Source organism: Mustela lutreola, chromosome 4, assembly GCF_030435805.1.
Source record: "Mustela lutreola isolate mMusLut2 chromosome 4, mMusLut2.pri, whole genome shotgun sequence".
Lineage (NCBI taxonomy): Eukaryota > Metazoa > Chordata > Mammalia > Carnivora > Mustelidae > Mustela > Mustela lutreola.
In genome coordinates this window covers 17,267,739-17,284,580 of record NC_081293.1, presented here as the reverse complement: position 1 = coordinate 17,284,580, position 16,842 = coordinate 17,267,739, and the positions used below count along the sequence as shown (strand labels likewise).

The 16,842-nt window shown below is 49.2% G+C and overlaps 1 protein-coding gene and 1 long non-coding RNA gene across 19 annotated transcripts in view; one reads left to right on the top strand and one right to left on the bottom strand.

Annotated features, from left to right (window-relative positions):
- Positions 1-16,842, top strand: part of VTI1A (vesicle transport through interaction with t-SNAREs 1A) — a 351,501-nt gene that overhangs the window by 326,300 nt on the left and 8,359 nt on the right. For 14 of the 18 annotated variants that reach the window (XR_009353293.1, XR_009353283.1, XR_009353292.1 and 11 more), the window contains one exon: positions 12,762-12,900. Coding sequence is in view for 2 of the 18 variants with exons in the window: in XM_059173203.1 (XP_059029186.1) it covers positions 12,762-12,855 (94 nt within the window). In the remaining 16 variants the exon portion in view is untranslated. Of the gene's footprint in view, positions 1-12,761; positions 13,025-13,526; positions 16,295-16,842 lie in introns of those variants that run through there. The other 4 variants (XM_059173209.1, XM_059173202.1, XM_059173206.1 and 1 more) reach the window with 2 other exon arrangements.
- On the bottom strand, positions 8,373-10,390 carry LOC131830689 (uncharacterized). Its single transcript, XR_009353295.1, has 2 exons — positions 10,274-10,390; positions 8,373-9,054 (listed from the first exon to the last, which is right to left on the bottom strand). It is a non-coding gene; the product is annotated as an uncharacterized LOC131830689 (long non-coding RNA).

Genomic DNA, 16,842 nt, shown 5'->3' with positions numbered 1-16,842 from the left:
CTACTCCTCAGCAATTTATTTTCTTTATTTTTATCAAGTCCCTAAACATAGTCCTTGGCATCCGACTTCAGGAGCACTTGGGTCACATGTAGTTGCTGTCAGTTTAGAGATGGGGAAACTGAGGCACGTTTACTTCTGTTTCACAAGATCACTCAGTAGATGGCTGATCTCTCTCTGCCTCTTACCCTCCAATAGAGACGCTTGGTTTCCCCTCACAAGCCCAGTAGAGACTATTTGGTTTCCCCTCACAGGCCTACTGGCTTATAAAGCATGTGGGTGAGGTATACACCGTCCTCCTTGGGAATCGCCATCTGGGCTCTTGAGGGCTTCTTGCAGGCTGTGAAGGTCAAGAGGGCTGCAGATGTGGGGTCCGGCCGACTTCTGCCTGTGCTTGTCGTCACCCTGTGAGAGGGCCACAAGGCACACACGAGCTGGTTTGCGGCTTCTGTTGACCTCTCGCTGGCCTTCTATCCGCTAGTTGGGAGTTGGTTGTGGGCTAAGTTGGATATACTCAGTGTAGACCCTGGTATTGATGCTCCTCTCAAGGCTGAATTTCACACTTCTGCGGGGTCAGGCGGGCCTCTGAGGGAATCCCCAGGACAGCGGTCGGGCAGGATGCTTCCACCCACCCACCCACCCCCTTCCTTCTAATTTGTTCCATAATAACCAGTCAGAGGTCACAGATGGAAGACCCACAGGCGCACTCTGCCTCCCAGACAGATGAGCTTTGTGAGGCTACCCAGTGTTCTGGAAAACTTTTACTTGGTTGCCAATAATGAAAACTTGGGCGATTTCACAGGAGGAGCACAATTGCTGGCTTCTCTTGGCAAATCAGGAGATCTGGTTGCACTCAGTCCCCTGTGAGTCCCACAGCAGTCAGGAGCAGTTTAGAGAAAGGAAAGACGCTCCCGCTTCTCCCAGTCCCTGCCCTGGGCACCTGCAGTCCTGACTGCCCATTGCCCCACCTCCCCGCAGGACTCCCCTCCTTGAAGACAAGAACCCATGTTCTCAGGCCAGAGGTGATGTGACTTTGTCTGGCACAAACCTTGGGATCCTGCCATCTGACTGTCACCCTACCCCCCCACCCTTGCCCCGAAGAACTATGAGTCAGCCATCCTGCTTATCATTAATAAGCCTCTCGAGGAGGCCTTCCTAGCCTGGAGTTCACCTGCTCCGAAATGATTAATACCGCTTTGGGTTATGTAAGGAGAGTTTAAGGGAAACGATGATGAAGGCCACGTTAAGTTTGAACAGACGGCGCACACCCTGCTGGGGGCCTCGTGTCCTCTCCAGCCAGGAAAACAGAGGAGCCCAGGGAGTCCTCTGCCCGGAATGGAGGGACCAGTAGGCAGAACAGGGTGCCCGGAGCCCCGGACTGGGGTCACCTGATGGAAGCTGGAAGCACGGAGGCCTCTCGGGCTGGAGCCACAGCGGGGCTGGAGCTGCTGAGAAGGCAGGAAAAGAAAGGGAAGAATACCCCAGCTTCTCCTCTGCCCAACATTGCAGGGGGTGAGGGAGCAGCCAAACAGGAGAGAGTTTCAAGGGCCCATCATGGGGCGAGCCGTGAGTGATAACAGGAATGGACTAATAATAATTCTTAGAGCTCTTTACGGAGCAGTTACTGTTACCACGCACTGACCTAAAGCACTTCATGTTGAATTAACTCATTTCTTTATTAATGTAAGTCATTGAGGTACTGCTATTATTAGCCCCACTTTTTTTCTAATGAGGAAAAGGACGCATTGGTTCTTTGGAACTTCTGGATTCTTTGTACTGGTACTTTTGGTTTTCTTTTTAAACAGAGAACCGAAGGAGATTGTCCACTTCCTGTTTTGCCAAGTAAGAGAGAGAACATTTCCAATGTCCAAGTAAGGACACTGGGAAAAACACTGCCATCTACTATCACCATCATGTCATAAAATAAGAACATTTTCACACCAAAACGGTCAAAAGGACTTCAGCTCAGAGAAATAAGGAAGCAACCTGCACAGCTGGTGTGTGGCAGATCCTGGATTCAAATCCAGGCAGTTTGGCTCCAGAAATGAAGGGAGCTGCTCAGCTTCTGCCCAAATGTAGTTCACGGCTGTCCTGGAGGGTGAAAGCGGGAGGAACTGGTGGGCCAAGTCAGCAGGGCAGTGAGGCTGCCTCACGATACAGGGGCAGGACCCAGCGCGAATGGGGGACCTCAGGGCACCCAGCAGGAGTGGGGAAGGGGTAGGGGTGCAGCACCTCAGACTGGGGATCGGGAAGGGAGTGCCATCCTGGCCTAACACCGTGGTAGTCTGCCTTGTGCTGAGAACATTCCCAGGGCCACGTCTGGAGTGGGCCTGGCCTTCTCCACAGGTGAGCCTGAGCCACCAAATCTGGGTTCTCATAAATCAGGATCATTGAGAGATTAAATGACATCACACATGGAGTAAGCATCCAAGAGCTCAAAAACTCACCTTGCCTTTTTAAGACTGGAAGTATTTTGCTACCCACATGCCATACAGAGAATCCTGGGGAGAGATTCCTTTATTACATTTCCTGGATGAAGGGACCCTTCGTCCTTCCACAGAATCACACTGTGAGTCTAGCTAATTCTCCTGCCTGATTTTCTTTTCTGTCAGGTACTCTGTTCCAACAGATGCATTAAATTAAATCTTCCGCAGCCTGGCATCTTCTCATAGCATATACCCTCATTTGTACGATAGGTGACGTAAACATAATAAAAAATCACGGGGTCTGAGGTCACTGGGCGACAGGCAGTCTTGGGTGAACAGCCCCCAGTGCCATTCCCTCTATCCCCGAATCCGTGAGGGATCGGTGGTCATGCCTCTGCCTAGGAGAGAGGCAGAGAGGACAACAGACCGAAGAAAGCTGGCAAATATGCTACTGAATAAAAATGAACAGTATCGTAATCATTTCCTGTGCGTTTACACCCGGCACTAAGAAAAGAGTTGACTTTAGTTAATTAGCGTTGTGTACTTTCAACAAAATTAACCTGCATACCCAATTACTCTGTCTGTGGAGAAGAATATAAAGATGAAGATGTCAAAGACTTGCCCTTCAAACAGCCGAGAAGAGTCTGGTCGGGAACAGAAGACACAGCAGTTACATAAAGAAACGCTGCATTGTTGGGGTGTCCTGCAGGAGTGGGAGATAAGCTCGAATAGGCGGCTTGAGGTCTTGGTGAAAGTGGGAATGAGAAGCATCTCCACCTCACCCGATTGTTGCGAAGGTTCAACAACGTGTAGAAGATGCCAGAACAGCACCCAGCCCACTGGAGTAGGTGCCCAGTCAGTACGAGCTGCTGGCGTGACATGGCCGTGTCTGCGTCCGTCCGTGACGAGGCTGCCACCACCACCACCACCAGCACCAGAGGCACCGTCCCGTCGAGTCCTGAGGAGCCATCGCCAGCGAGTCCAGCTGGGTGGGATTTTCCAGCTCCCAGGCGCAGAAACTTTCACATTTCTCCGACTGGGACTTTTTTCTCTTGAAATCCAGGACAGGATTGTCGGCTTTTTATTTTGCCAAGTAAGAGAGAATACTTTCCAAGGAGAGAGTCTATTTCCAAAGTCCAAATAAGGTCGCTGGGGAAAAAAAACCTGCCATCTACTATCACCATCATGCCATAAAACGGAGGACATTTGAGCACTGAAGCCGTGGAAGGGACACAATGTCAGAGAAATGGCGAGTCCTTCAAATAGAGTCATCTTGTGTTCGGGGACAAGGAGCCTTCCGTGTAGCTCCGCTCTTCTCGTGTCACTCTCAGCCTCGAGCATGGGAACCACCGTCCTCTGTCACCGGTGCACCGGGGCACGTTCCTTGATCTTGTCGACCGGGTCGTCTTCACAGCAGCATGTGACTGACTGGCCACCGCGCGCCCTCGCCAGGATGACACTGGCCGCTCAGATGAGCCCGAGCACTACCACTAACACGAACAGGCCTGGGGGGTCTGGGGACCCAGCTGGCTCCCAGATGGTTAAAGCCTGGGGCAGGTCCCTTCCCCGACCAGGGTGGGGAGGCCTCTGCCCGCTGTGGCAGGCGGCAGACGCTGAGGGATAGATGGTGCGTTGCTAGAGCATCATCCCTTCATTCCTTTCAAGTTCTTTCAAAACCCTGTGGTTCTATCCGAAAGCCCTCTAGACGGCCAAGCCACGGTCCCCCTTGTCACGGTCAAGTCCGTGTCTAAGAATGGTCATGGCCATGGCGCCCAGGCTGAAACTCGCTGTACTCCTTTGGCCACAGAGAGTGCACGGTAGCCGCAGAGATCCCTGATCAAAACCTTTTGGCCTCATCAGTGAGCCCTGACTGGTACTTGCTGGCTGCCTTCCCCAGCCGGAGAGGAATCCCTGAGCCAGCTGTTGGGACTCCATGCTTTTGCCTTTGATGTTCACACTGCCACTTCCAAGGGAAGGAAGCCCTGCTGGGGAGAATGTCACCATGAGGCCCAGATGGCCGCCATCCTGGACAATAAGCCCAGCGGGCTTGATGAGGCCATGGCTCCCTGGACTGCCGCCTCCACCTTCCCATCCAGCCCCTGAAAGTTTCCCCCTGGGCAGCCTCTCCAGCCTCCTGACAACTTCCCTCTTGCCTCTCACCTTTCCTAAAACGGCCTCCTCTTGCACTGAATTATTTGCGGACTGCACGCATGGCAAGGGCTTTACCTTTTCAAAGTGCTTTATAGTCTTGAGTGAGCTAATCGTCTTCTCCCCGGGGTGGTTGGTGAGCCGGCTGGTTTTGCTGGGTGAGAAATGAAACCCAGGTGTCCTGGCGTGCCTTGCTCCAGGTCCCCCCAGGCCAATGCAGGATGGTGGGCACACAGCAAACTGTCACGCGCTGGCACTGCTCTAATGACGGCCTTTGTTGTCAGGCTTCTGTAATTGATCACTCCTTGTGACACCCTCAGCCCCCGTAGGGCAGGGACTCTGTGTTTCCTTTTTTCCTCAGTAGGACCCACTGTGTGCAGCCCAGGGACCACCCTGTTCTCCAGCAGACCTGGGCCGATCTTACCTAGCTTTTAGCTTTCAGACCAGGAGTGAGCAAATTGGGGACAGCAGGTCAAGTCTAGCCCAATGCCTGTGTTCTGTATGGCCCGTGGGATCAAAATCACCTTACATGTTTTCGTGACAGGAAAAAAAAAAATCAAAATAATTTTGTTGACATATGGAGACTATATGAAATTCAAATTCTAGTTTCCAAATAGGAAGTTTTCTTTGAACACAGCTACGCTTGCCCATTCACCTTGTCTACGGCTGCCTTGTCACTACGAAGGGCAAAGTTAGGAGTTGCAACAGACGCCATATGGCCCACAAAGCCAAAAACAGTACTGTCGTGACTTGAATTGTGTTCTCCCCTATCCCCCTGACCCCCCACCCACATTCATGTGATAAAGTCCTAACCCCCCGGTAGCGCAGAATGTGGCCTTGTTTGGAGATGGAGCTTTTACTGATATTAGTAGTTAAGATGAGGCATACCAGAGCAGGGTGATCCCCGTATGCAGGATGACTAGAGGAAGACTAGTCCTGGAAAGAGGACTTTTGGACACAGACCCACACACAGGAAGAGGGCCATGTTGAGGATGGAGGCAGAGATCAGTGTGACGTGTCTATAAGCCAAGGAACCTCAAATACTGTCAGCACAAAAGCTGGGGAGAGGAGTGCGGCCAGCACCCCCTCCCAGGCTTAGGATGAACCAAGCTGCCAACACCTTGATCTCCAACTTCTGGCCTCCAGAACTGTGAGACAATCAGCTTCTGTTGTGTAAGCCCCCAGTCTGTGGTCCTTTGCAATGGCAGCTCTGGGAAACTAACACATCTCCTGTCCCGCCCTTGACAGAGAGCATTTGCTGATCCTGGTTAAACTAAGTAGAAATTTGGAAGTGGGGTTAAGCTATTCTGGCCCTCACTCAGGACCTAACCTAGGTGTGCTAGAGCTCAGACCCTCGTTCCTGTCTCCTGGGTTCCTTGCCAGAGTGTGCTCATTTCTCCACCCATCAAAACGTATCCCTTCAAATAAATTAAAAAAAAAAAAAAAAAAAAAAAGTATCCCTCCTTGTGCCCCACGTCCTCAGGACTCCCAGACAACCCACTTCTCCTAAACTTAGGTCAGTGAATGTGGATGATGAATGGTGAGTGATGTCTTTGTAAGTTGGCCCAGAGATGACATCTGGGTTTCCTTCCTATTTTAAATGTCTTTTCCCAGAGGCAGGAGTCCTCCGAGACACGTCCCCTCAGGTCCCTCCTCTTCACGTGGCTTTGGGCAGCTGCCTGCTCATGAGTGGAAATTCTTGTTCTGACATGAAAGAACCAAAAGCTCCTAAAGATGATGAGCCCCATGGCTGTGTTCAGAGCTTCCAGGGAACCAGTCTGGGACTGGCCTGTCCTCAGAGGAAGACTTTGTACAGTTCCAGAATAAATATGTCCCACAGCCAGGGGTCAGTGGATAGAGAAGAGTCATCATAAAGGCCAACACGAGACAACCAGCTCCATAGCCTGTTCTGGACCCAAGAATTCTATGTATTGGGGTCCCGGTGCTGCCATAACAGAGTACCACTGACTGAGTGGCTAAAACAGCAAATTTATTCCGTCTCAGTTCTGGGGGCTTAAAGTCCGAGATCAAGGAGTTAGCAGGGCCATGTTCCTTCCAAGGGCTCTAGAGAAGCATCGTCCCTTACTTCTCCCAGATTCTGTGGCGCCAGGCATTCCTTGGCTCTAGCTGCATCTCCAGTCTCTGCTACCAATCTCACATGGCCTTTTCCCCCAAGTCTTTCTAGGTCTTATCTTTTTTTTTTTTTTTTTTTTAAGATTTTATTTATTTATTTGACACACAGAGAGAGAGAGAGAGAGAGAGAGACATCACAAGTAGGCAGAGAGGCAGGAAGAGAGAGGAAGGGTGCGGAGCTCGATCCCAGGACCCTGAGATCATGACCTGAGCCGAAGGCAGAGGCTTAACCCACTGAGCCACCCAGGCGCCCCTAGGTCTTGTCTTCTAAAGGCACTAGTCATTGAACCTAGGGCCCACTGTACCTCCAAGATGATTTTGTCTCAAGATCCTTGACAGATTACATCTGCAGAGACCCTATTTCCAAATAAGGTCCCATTGAGGTTCCAGGTGGACCTGAACGGGGTAGGGCTGGAAGGGACACCAGTCACCTCGGTACGGTCAGTATTGTTGAAAGTGAGAGAAGCCTCAACCAAACTTGCTCAAATCCAAAGGGAATTGTTTGGCTCCTCTAACTGAGTAGTTTAAATGTGACTCTTCGAGCAATGCCAGTGCATGACACAGCAGAATCCAAGGGTCCAAAGAATGCTTTTAGGAATCCATCTCTTTTCTTGATCTCTAGACTCCATGTTCCTCTGTGTTGGTGTCCTTCATGCAGGTTCCCATCCTGCATGGTGAGAAAAATGGCCTCCCACAGTTCTGGGCATCCACTGTCCCTGTAGTCAATCTCAGTAAAGAGAGGACCTTTTCCTTGATTTTCCAGGGTGGGGGGGAAATCCCTGTAAGTCTCTTTCTGGATTGGTTGACATGCCACGTTCTTAACAAACAGTTGTGCAAGGAATAGACAGCGGTCACTAGCTAGGCCTGCCTGGGTCATATGTTTCCCTGCAGAATCAGGGAGTGGGGTCAGCCCTACCTGACTTCTGGGGTGAGTGAGGCTGAGGACTCTTCCCAAAAGTGCAGGACACGGAAGAGCCTGGATGGGCATTATTAGGGGGCATTAACAACCATACAACTCTCACTCGGAGGCAGCCAGGTATCAGACTTGACAGTGATGCTTCCAACTAAAGTTAGTATTAGAGGCTGATGACAATGAACCATTCCCCTATTCCTGTTTTCATTGCTTTCTGGTGAATACTAACATTGAAGTTGACAGAGAACTCGGAGAGCCTTTCCCTTGGCCCTTATTTTTGGGAACTGCCAGAGAGACACGGGTAGAGACACCCTTGCACAGTTTACCCCGTGCTCTCATGATTGCTAATTGTTCTGCCAGTTGTTACTGTTCTGCCAAACCCCAGAGGTGGGGCACCATTATTCAGGCCTGCTTGGCCAGGCAGGAAAGCACGTGCAGGACCGGGCGCTGAACCTATGGAATGTCGCGCACTCTCCGGCTAATGAATGCAGGCTTGTAAAAGCGTTTGGACACTGCTGGCATCCTTAATGGGAGGGTGTCTGATAGCTCAATGTGAAAGCCGTGCTTGTCTACAAGCAGCCCTTAGAAAGCAGGAAGCATGCTACATGAATCTTCGGGGAAGCAGATGGAGGAGGCTCCCATCCGTGCACTCAGCAAGCTTCTTTTTTTTGAGAACATCCATGCTGACCTCTGTTTAAGACACTAAGAATCAAAAAAAAAAAAAAAAAAAGACACTAGGAATCCAAAACACAAAAGAGAGTCAGACCCTAGAAGGTCTACTTTTTATTGGAGAATCCTGCAAAGAAACAGAAAATCATAAATAATGTGGGGTAAGGGATGCCCAGGGAAGAACAAATGAGAGAAGGGCATGGTTGGAAATTCTTTGTGGAAGTAGTGGGGGAAATATGCTGTAGATCAAGGACTTGGTTTTGGAATTAGGGCAAATCAACCTAAAAATGCTTTAAGTCTCAACTAACAGAAGACCTAACTCAAACGGACTTGAAAAATTAAGTTAATTTACTTTCTCATGTAACTCAGAGTGCAGAGGAAGGGTAGTTCACCATGTTTTCAGGACCAGGGTTCCATTTCTCTGCCTCTCTTTCAACTGCACCATCCTCCGTCGGTCAGCTTCTTCCTTAGGCTGGCTTCCCTCTTGGAGACAAAATGGCTGCAGCAGATCCAGGACTCACACCCACACACTGCACTCTCGGGATGACCCAGCATTCAAGGCAAAGCTTCTGAGATGCACTCTCTCAGACCGGCTGAAGTCACATGCCCGCATCTCATCTCATTAAGCCGTATTTCAATGCCTTACTAGAAGTCTGCTGTGCATCCTGGGGCGTCTCCAGGGCCATGATGCTCCGTGTGATGACTCAGGGATCCAGGCAGAAGCAGTCTCCCCTGTCTCGTAGCCACACTCCTGGGACATACAGCCTCCTGAATCAGAACAGCAAGAGAAGAGCCAGCCGGAGAGGCCGGCACTGGAAGTCAGATGCCTCCACCTGGAACAGAAGTGGCCGCCAGGGCTCCCACTCACATTTCACTGACTGTCGTAAGTCACATGGCCATGCCTCACGTCAGGGGGACAGGTGAAAGCAGTCTGTGCCTAGAAGTAGAGGAGAACCAGGTGCTGGCGGCTGCTGGGGACGCCTCCTGCGGATTCCTGGGCTTCTCCAGCAGGTGCCCTACCAGCCTGCTCCACTCGAACCCCGTCTCCCCTGATTCCCACCGCCGCACGCAAGAGTTTGTTTCCAGAAGGGGAGGAGACTGGCAATGGAAAGATTAGCCGCTCCCAGGGTTCCACACGGGGATCAGTATTTTCCATAGTACTTTGTGAGTTCAGCCTCAAAGTAAATGGTTAATTCATCTTGTATCAACAGCACTGTGATTCATAATGTAAACTTGGAGCATCCTTGATGTTTCGGGCCCACATTCCTTTTAATTTGGCTCTGCATTCTTTTAAGCCACACTTAATAGAATGCAGCATGCAAATGCACGAGCTTTTGCCCGGAGGCAATTTAGCCTGGCTGTTTCAATGGATGTCTTCTTTCAAGTGTATATTCTTTCTTAAATTATTTACTGAGTAAACACACTTTGCATTTTCAAAAGGAAGATTAAGGCAGCTTGCTGCAGACCTAGTGGAACGTAAAGCCCCCTTTGCCCAAAGTTTGAAAGAAGTTACTTTGGGTTTCCCCAAAGTTCCCTCTCTGGCTCACTCGCTGGGAACCCCTTTCCTGGCTTGTTTTTCTAATCCTCGGCAAACTCCGCATTTCTTTCTGCTTTGCCTACAGCAATACCTGCCAGCAGCCCCTGGCTGTGACTTCTCCAGGCTCCCTCACAGATGCGGCCCACCAGTGCCAGCCTTTGTGTCTCCTGCTCTAGGCTGGCTGGTTCCTATCCATTCAAGAACCCCAGCAGCCCCCTTTTCTGGTCCTTAGAGGTACCATATCAGCACCTTTGAGGTCCAAAGCTGGGCTGCCAGCCTGAGTCGAGCTTCTTCCACTCTGTCTGCTCCAGTTCTGTTCCCCCCAACCCAGCCACCTGTACCCTCTGTCCTAAATGTCTGCCAGTCCTTGCTTTGAGAAAGCAAGTGCTCTCTCCCGCTGACCTCCTCTACCGTGTGCCTTATTTCCGTGGGAACCGCTCCTTCTCTTACCTTCAGGGAGAAGACCCAGTTTCACCTTTGAGGGGTTTACTTTAGCCTTTAACTTCAGCCTTCTCTACACAGACTCCCTGAGATTTCCCTGCAAATTGAGTTTGCACGGATATCTTCTCCATTCACCCTGGAATGGAATGATTAGAATTACAGAAGTGGCATTCCTTCATTACGCACCTTTGGGTGGGTCTCTCTCCAGTTTTGTGTGTCAGCCACTGCGCCAGGAGCTGGGGCTGCAGAGGAGAAGAAGACTCTAGACTCGGGACACGCCATGGAGGCAGTGGACTGTTGGGTCTTCCGCGTGTCTCCCAGCAAGATGTCGGGCTGTCCTGGGATCGGTGGTGTGCTGAGTGAATTAAAGATATGAGCTGTTAAGAATGATCACAGGTTGAATCACACCCCTCTTTGCCTTGAGATGAGGGAAGCCCAATTAGGAAGGCCAGGCAAGAGCTGAAGATTTAGGCATTCCTGTGTATTCATTTTTCTAACCATGCTTCGGATTAAACAAGTAACCCCCGCGGTTAATCCTTTATAAATTAGCATCACGGATGCCTTGGGGCCCTCAACCCACAAATAAAATGGTTGTCAACCAAGAGACACACTACTGTATATTACTTAAGGCAGAATTTTAAAGAGTTTTCATGCTTTTAATCTGTTTCGCTGCTGAGTTTCAATTTTGCTGATTTCCTTTGCAAGTCTGACGCGGATGGCTGTGGTAAATAGAGATTGTGACAGTGACGTGGGCAAACGGGATGTGTCGGGACTGTTCCGAAGACTTCTGCCCCTTCCAGAGAAAGGGGAAAAAATCAATTTGGGTTTTAAATCAATCCACCAAGTAGCACTGATCAGTGTTCATAATTAGCCTTACTTTAACAAGCCGTGAAGTCCTGTTTTTATTTATTTATTTTGGGGACAGAGAATCTCCCTGCCTCCTGAGCAAATACGGCCTGTTAAGTCTGAATTAGCTGTCACTGCAGAAGAATTAATGTCAGGGCGCAGCCTTTCTAGTGGGGAAGGGAAGAAATAAAGGAGACAGATCTTAGTTGAGCCTTACGTGATAAATGAGGACTGAGCGGACCATTCATCTCCTTCGAGGAAAGTGGACACAGGCACTAAAGCAGTTTTGCGGAAGACGTGTCAGCAAATGTGATCGTTTTGTAACCTGTCAGGAGGAGAGGGAGCTAGTCCTTCCAGGGGGGCCACAGGGGAGTGGGCTTGTCTGATGCGCCCCATCTCCATCCATCCATTTAGGTTGGGAGAGGAAGGGGTTGGGCGGGGAGGACTCCAGCGGAAGCCACAGGGATGTCATCTTCCTTCCGAGAAAGAAACTCGTTCCAGAACCTAGAAAAGGCTGCCAACACACTGCAGAGATACAAAAAAGGAGGGCAGGGTCTCTTGTTAGACCAAGACAGCAGACCTTTTCCTGCTTGATATTTGCAGGACAGGCGGATGGGGTTTGCTGCAGGCTGTTAGGCACCTGGAGAGCCCGGCAGGACCGCCAGCCACTCCCTCCACCGCTGTGCGTTTGGTTCTGCGGGAGGAGCGTGGGCGAGGCCGCTTGACCTGGGCTCCCTTTGATGGTCTCAACAAGGCATTCTGGGGCTCAACCTCTTTTCTCAGAATGAGCTAACACCTTAAGAAGCAACTTCATGGGGAGCTCTGCAGGCATCTCGGAGCACGTGTCTGTAGTCAGCTTCGCCTCCCGACTTCCCACTTCCCCGTCCGCATTAGGCAGAGCCCGAGCCGAGGGGGCTGGAACCCCCAGAGGTGAGGGTCCACCCCCCAAAGCACACGAGGCACTCGGGGACTTTGTGTAATTTCTCATTTCCATCTTGTGTGTGTGTTTGTGTGTGTGTGTGTGTTACAGAGCAAATGTAACATTTCCTCCTGGTGTAACAGAGCAGTGAGCCCCAGTGACAGATGATGGTTTCACAGCCCGAGCGGCAAGGTTGACACTTGCTTCTTAATCCTGTCCCTATCTTCCTAAATCTCTCTTTTCCTTTTCCCCAGGTATTTTTGTACAGGTAAGTACCTTACTGACATATGTTTCCTTGGAGTCTTTTACTTTAACAGGAAACACTGCAAAAAAATGAGGCTTGTCTCACGTTTTAAATTAAAAAGAGAAGCTCGCATGGGGCCCTTGATCGCTTACAGATTACTACATGGTACCCCGAGCCCGGAAAGCCATTTGATTAGCTTTTGCTTGGCAGTGAGCATTTCTCCAGGTGCCGTGTGACAGTCACCGTGGAGTCGCTCATTTCCTCGTGGATGGTTCATAGGAGAGGAAGCTCCCGTGCACATGCACACACACGTACACACACGCACACACACACACACACACACACACACACACACAAGCCCCACACTGGGCTCCCTACCCCCACCTGTGAAACCGTCTTTTGATTAGGCAGCCTGGTCTTGGATGGTCTTTGTCAGAAAACCCTTCGTGTCTCTATGTGAATTTTTTTTCCCATCTGCTCTTTCCTAGAATCATCCAGAACCGCATCCTGGTCGTCGTCTTGGCCATCATCCTGGTCGTCACCATCCTGATGGCGGTCACTTTTTCTGTCAGAAGACACTGATGGATCTGTTCCTCCCTGACAAACAGCAACAACGGCTTGTTCTGAGTAATTAAGACAAAATGGTCACATGAATCATTCTTTTGCGCTGACAGGCCCCGAATGACCCTCCCTCTTTTCACCACTGTTCAGCTGAAGTGCAAAGAGTGTAAAAATATTTTCTATTCCTGTTTGCATGCGGGGCGGTTTCCTTTTCTAGGTTTGTCTTCACCCAGATTTGTTTTCTGTAGGGGAAGGGGAATGTTTATTTGCCTTTTGGTGATTTCGTCTCCTAACCAAAATAGCCTTGGTGACATTCTTCCTTGCCCTGTGGACATGTCAAGGGTCACGGTTTGGGACAGGGCATGATGAGTCAGCCGTGGGGCATGTGATGGGCTGTGCTGTTTGTCACACATCTCTTGTCACCGACTTGCCCCTCTGTGATGTCCGAGGATAAAAATGCAGAGAAAAACAGGGGCCAAAGCCAGTGAGTGACAGGCTCCAGCAAACCAGCCCTGTTCCTACCCAGGGATAATGAAGATAGTCTACCTGCCCGAGCGCTTGCATTGAAAAGGTGGATATTCAGTGTCAGTTGTGCAGGACTTAGCACTTGACTTAGCACTTGACTTAGCACTTTCTGTGTTTTTCTGTGTGTGTGTGTTTTGTTTTTGTTTTTGTTTTGTTTTGTTTTACAGCCAAGAACATTTTTGCAAAGCCTGCCCAAGATCCACTTTTCACAACTTTGATTCCTGCTACATGAAATATTTCCTTACCTTCCCCAAAAATCCCCTAGTCCCCAGAATTTGCTGACAAAGCGAGCCCTGGCCTGATATTTAATTGTGACCTCCTCTCCCCTGACCTGTGTAAGCATCTCGATACCCTTTTGGTTTTAATATCTGCACTGCCAAAACAGCCCTCCTACAAGCAAAAGGTCTGACAAGGCTCTCTGCACATCCATTCCAGTATGTAAAAAGAACATGAATATTTCAGGAAGAGGAAGAACATGAGTCCGTTGGTGTGAAATTTCAAATGTGATTATAAATATGGTAGAGTCCTATAGGATAATTCACTAGAAATAAACTTCATGGAAAACGTTCACTAACCTCCTTTCAAAGAATAAGGGGTTGCAGCGTGTTACAAAGGATGGCTTGGATTTTCTATAAAAAAAAAAAAAAAAAAAAATGTTAGCACAGCCTTCCTGAGTTCACTGTGTATTCAAACCTCTGACGTGCTTTGTGATTTCCTTTGGTTTCTTTCTGTCCGAGGTAACCGGGAATTGCGTTCAAAATGAGTTCGTTTATGATCAGGCTGAAAGTTGCCCCAAGCTGAGGTCATTTTCCTCCTTGTCATAAAGCAAAATATGTTTTTCTTAAGACTTCATAGGCACTTCCGAGGTCTGTACTATCTTTTGAATATAATTGGAAGCTCTGAATCCTTGAAAAGCGGACCTGTTCTCTTCATAAAAAATGCTAACCACCTGTGCCCGTAGATGGAGATCACCTGGATGCTGCCCTTTATTTTTATGGTTTTTAACCCCCCAACTCAGAAAAGAACCGTTATGGTTTAGACAGGAAATGCAGAATGGCAAAATCCACCAGAGAAATCGCACTTAGCGAAACAGGCCAGGGCCTGCGTGTGTCCAGATAAATCATTTAGTATTGTGTAAATAAAGCTACAAGCCTTGACCTTGCAGGGATGGCGTGGGATTGGGGCCGGACGAGGTAGGACAGTGGAGGACTGGGAAGGCGGCGCTCATTTTCCTATCAGCTGAAGGGATCCATCTCAGCAAGATTCTTTTATTCCGATAACGGAAATCTGTACATGCTGAACACATCGGAGAAACCATTAAAAGGGAGGAAACAAACAACCTCCTTCTCGTTCTGAAACAGGAATGGCGGGGGAAGTATTACACCAAGCTCTCTCGGGTGGCTGCTTTTGAAACCGTTGATCTTAGCGAAAGTGTAAAACCAGCTCTCTACCCGCACCTCGTGCCTCTTCCCCAGGCCACCCAGCAAGCCAGGTTCATCTGATCGTCTAAAGCCGCCGGCTCCTAAATATTTCAGTAAAACCTTGTGCTCGTGGGGAGATGGGGATGAAATGGGGAGGGAGTGTGCGCCTCACCCCCCCAGTGGCTTTTTTCTCACCAGTTCTATCTCTTTATCAGCACTTGCCTCAGACTTTGCCCCAATTCAACCTCGAGAGGGAGAGAATCCGAACAGATAACCCTTGGCCTAACAGCCCCATCCAACCCACCCGGAGAAGTGACCCGGATAGTGGGCGCTTTGTAAGACACTGGTCCCCCCCCCACCCCCACCCACACCCCACCCCCCCCACCCCCCCCCCGCGCTCGCGCCTGGCCCTCCCGGCTGCTGGAGGGGAAATGCCCAGGAGCCTCAGCGGAGGTCCGGCTCCACCCGGGACGGGAGAGAGCCCACCGAGGCGAAGCCGGTCCTAGATCTGTAAAAGGTTCTAGGAACTTAACACGTCGACTTTGATCGAGGACTATTTCTGCGGTTGGGCATCTGTGCTAAAAATGATGTTCAAGGGGAAGGTGGGATCGGGGGTGAAGACCAGGACATGGAGGAGGACCGGGAGGGGGAAGCTCCTGCCATCTAACATTCGTGCAGACTAAACAGGTTCCCCGACCCACCGAATAAATAAAAGCGGATGCTACCCTGCTCCGGAATCAAAAGCAATTTAATTAAAGTCTCTTAAGTTGTAAAGAGTTTTAAATGTTCTGTGTTGAAGGCGAATGCCTGCAGATGCACGGGGCTTGACGTCAGCCGCCAGGCCTGGGCTGGGAGGCCATTTGCTATTCTGTTTAAGGCAGACTGGATTGTCTTATTTTGGAACTAGCTTGGTGGGGGGTTTGCTTTGCTACTGCTTCTGAGCCCTGAGCTTCAAAGGCTGAAATTAATGGTGAACAAAATTGTGCGGCTCTGGCCGTCCCATGCGGGGCCAGCCCATTGAGGGTTATCATTAAGTAAAGAAATAAAGAGGGGGAAAAAAGCCTGCCTGTTCCAAAAAACCTCATCAGATAATGACCTCAGTGATTGGATTTTCATTACCAAACAGCATCCAGAGATTATCCACCCCGTAGAAGAAGGGAAGGGGTGGAAAGAAAGAAAGGAAAGCGACTGTCTTTCTCTCCCTCTCTCCTCTTTTTTTTTTTTTTTTTTTTGCACATCTTTTCTTTAAAACTGTCAGATCATTTCAGTATTTCAAATCCGAGGAAAACAGCCTGCCTGCTGCTGTATTTGAAGTTGTAATGGTGTCAAAAAGTCACGACTGACTGACAGCCGTCAGTCCCAGAGGGGCTCATTAAATCATAAAAACTTGACAAGGAAATAATTGCGCATTGCCAGCAACTTGGCGCCTGTTTAGACGTTTTTATTTTCTTTCATTATTAGTCCCCACCATTACGTTCATTAACAAATTGCATTAAACAACTGTTAAGGGCTAATGATTTGTTTATCGCTTTTTATTATTATTATTATTATTTAAACATCAGCTGTGTCATGTGGTACCCGAGCAGCCTCTTGCCATCATCTGACTGAATATTTTTCCACTCCCGAGCTCTGGGTACTGTTGGAATATGAAATAGATTATTCATTACTCTCCTCTTTGCCACTGATTTGATTTCATGTAGCGTCTTCCACAGAGAAAGATGAAAACTTGTCAAAAATAGGTTATATCTTATTCGAAGGGGCAACAATAGCAGCAGGTACAGGCACACTTTAATATTTAATTAAGGTTGATGTTAACCCCTTTAAATGACTTTAGCTGTAAGTTCCATTCAAATGCAGAAGAGAAAAATAATTGTTCTTAATTTGCAACCTGTTCAGCAAGCATTCTTCATGGAGTTAGCTGGAAATTTAGAGCCGAATTTTTTAAATAATGAAATTTCCCATCATAAATATTTATAGCCGTTTGTCTACGTAGTTGAGAATTAACTACAAGCAATGATTTCCTCGTCGCTTTGGTTTGAACTGCTAGTGCCGTGGGACGCTC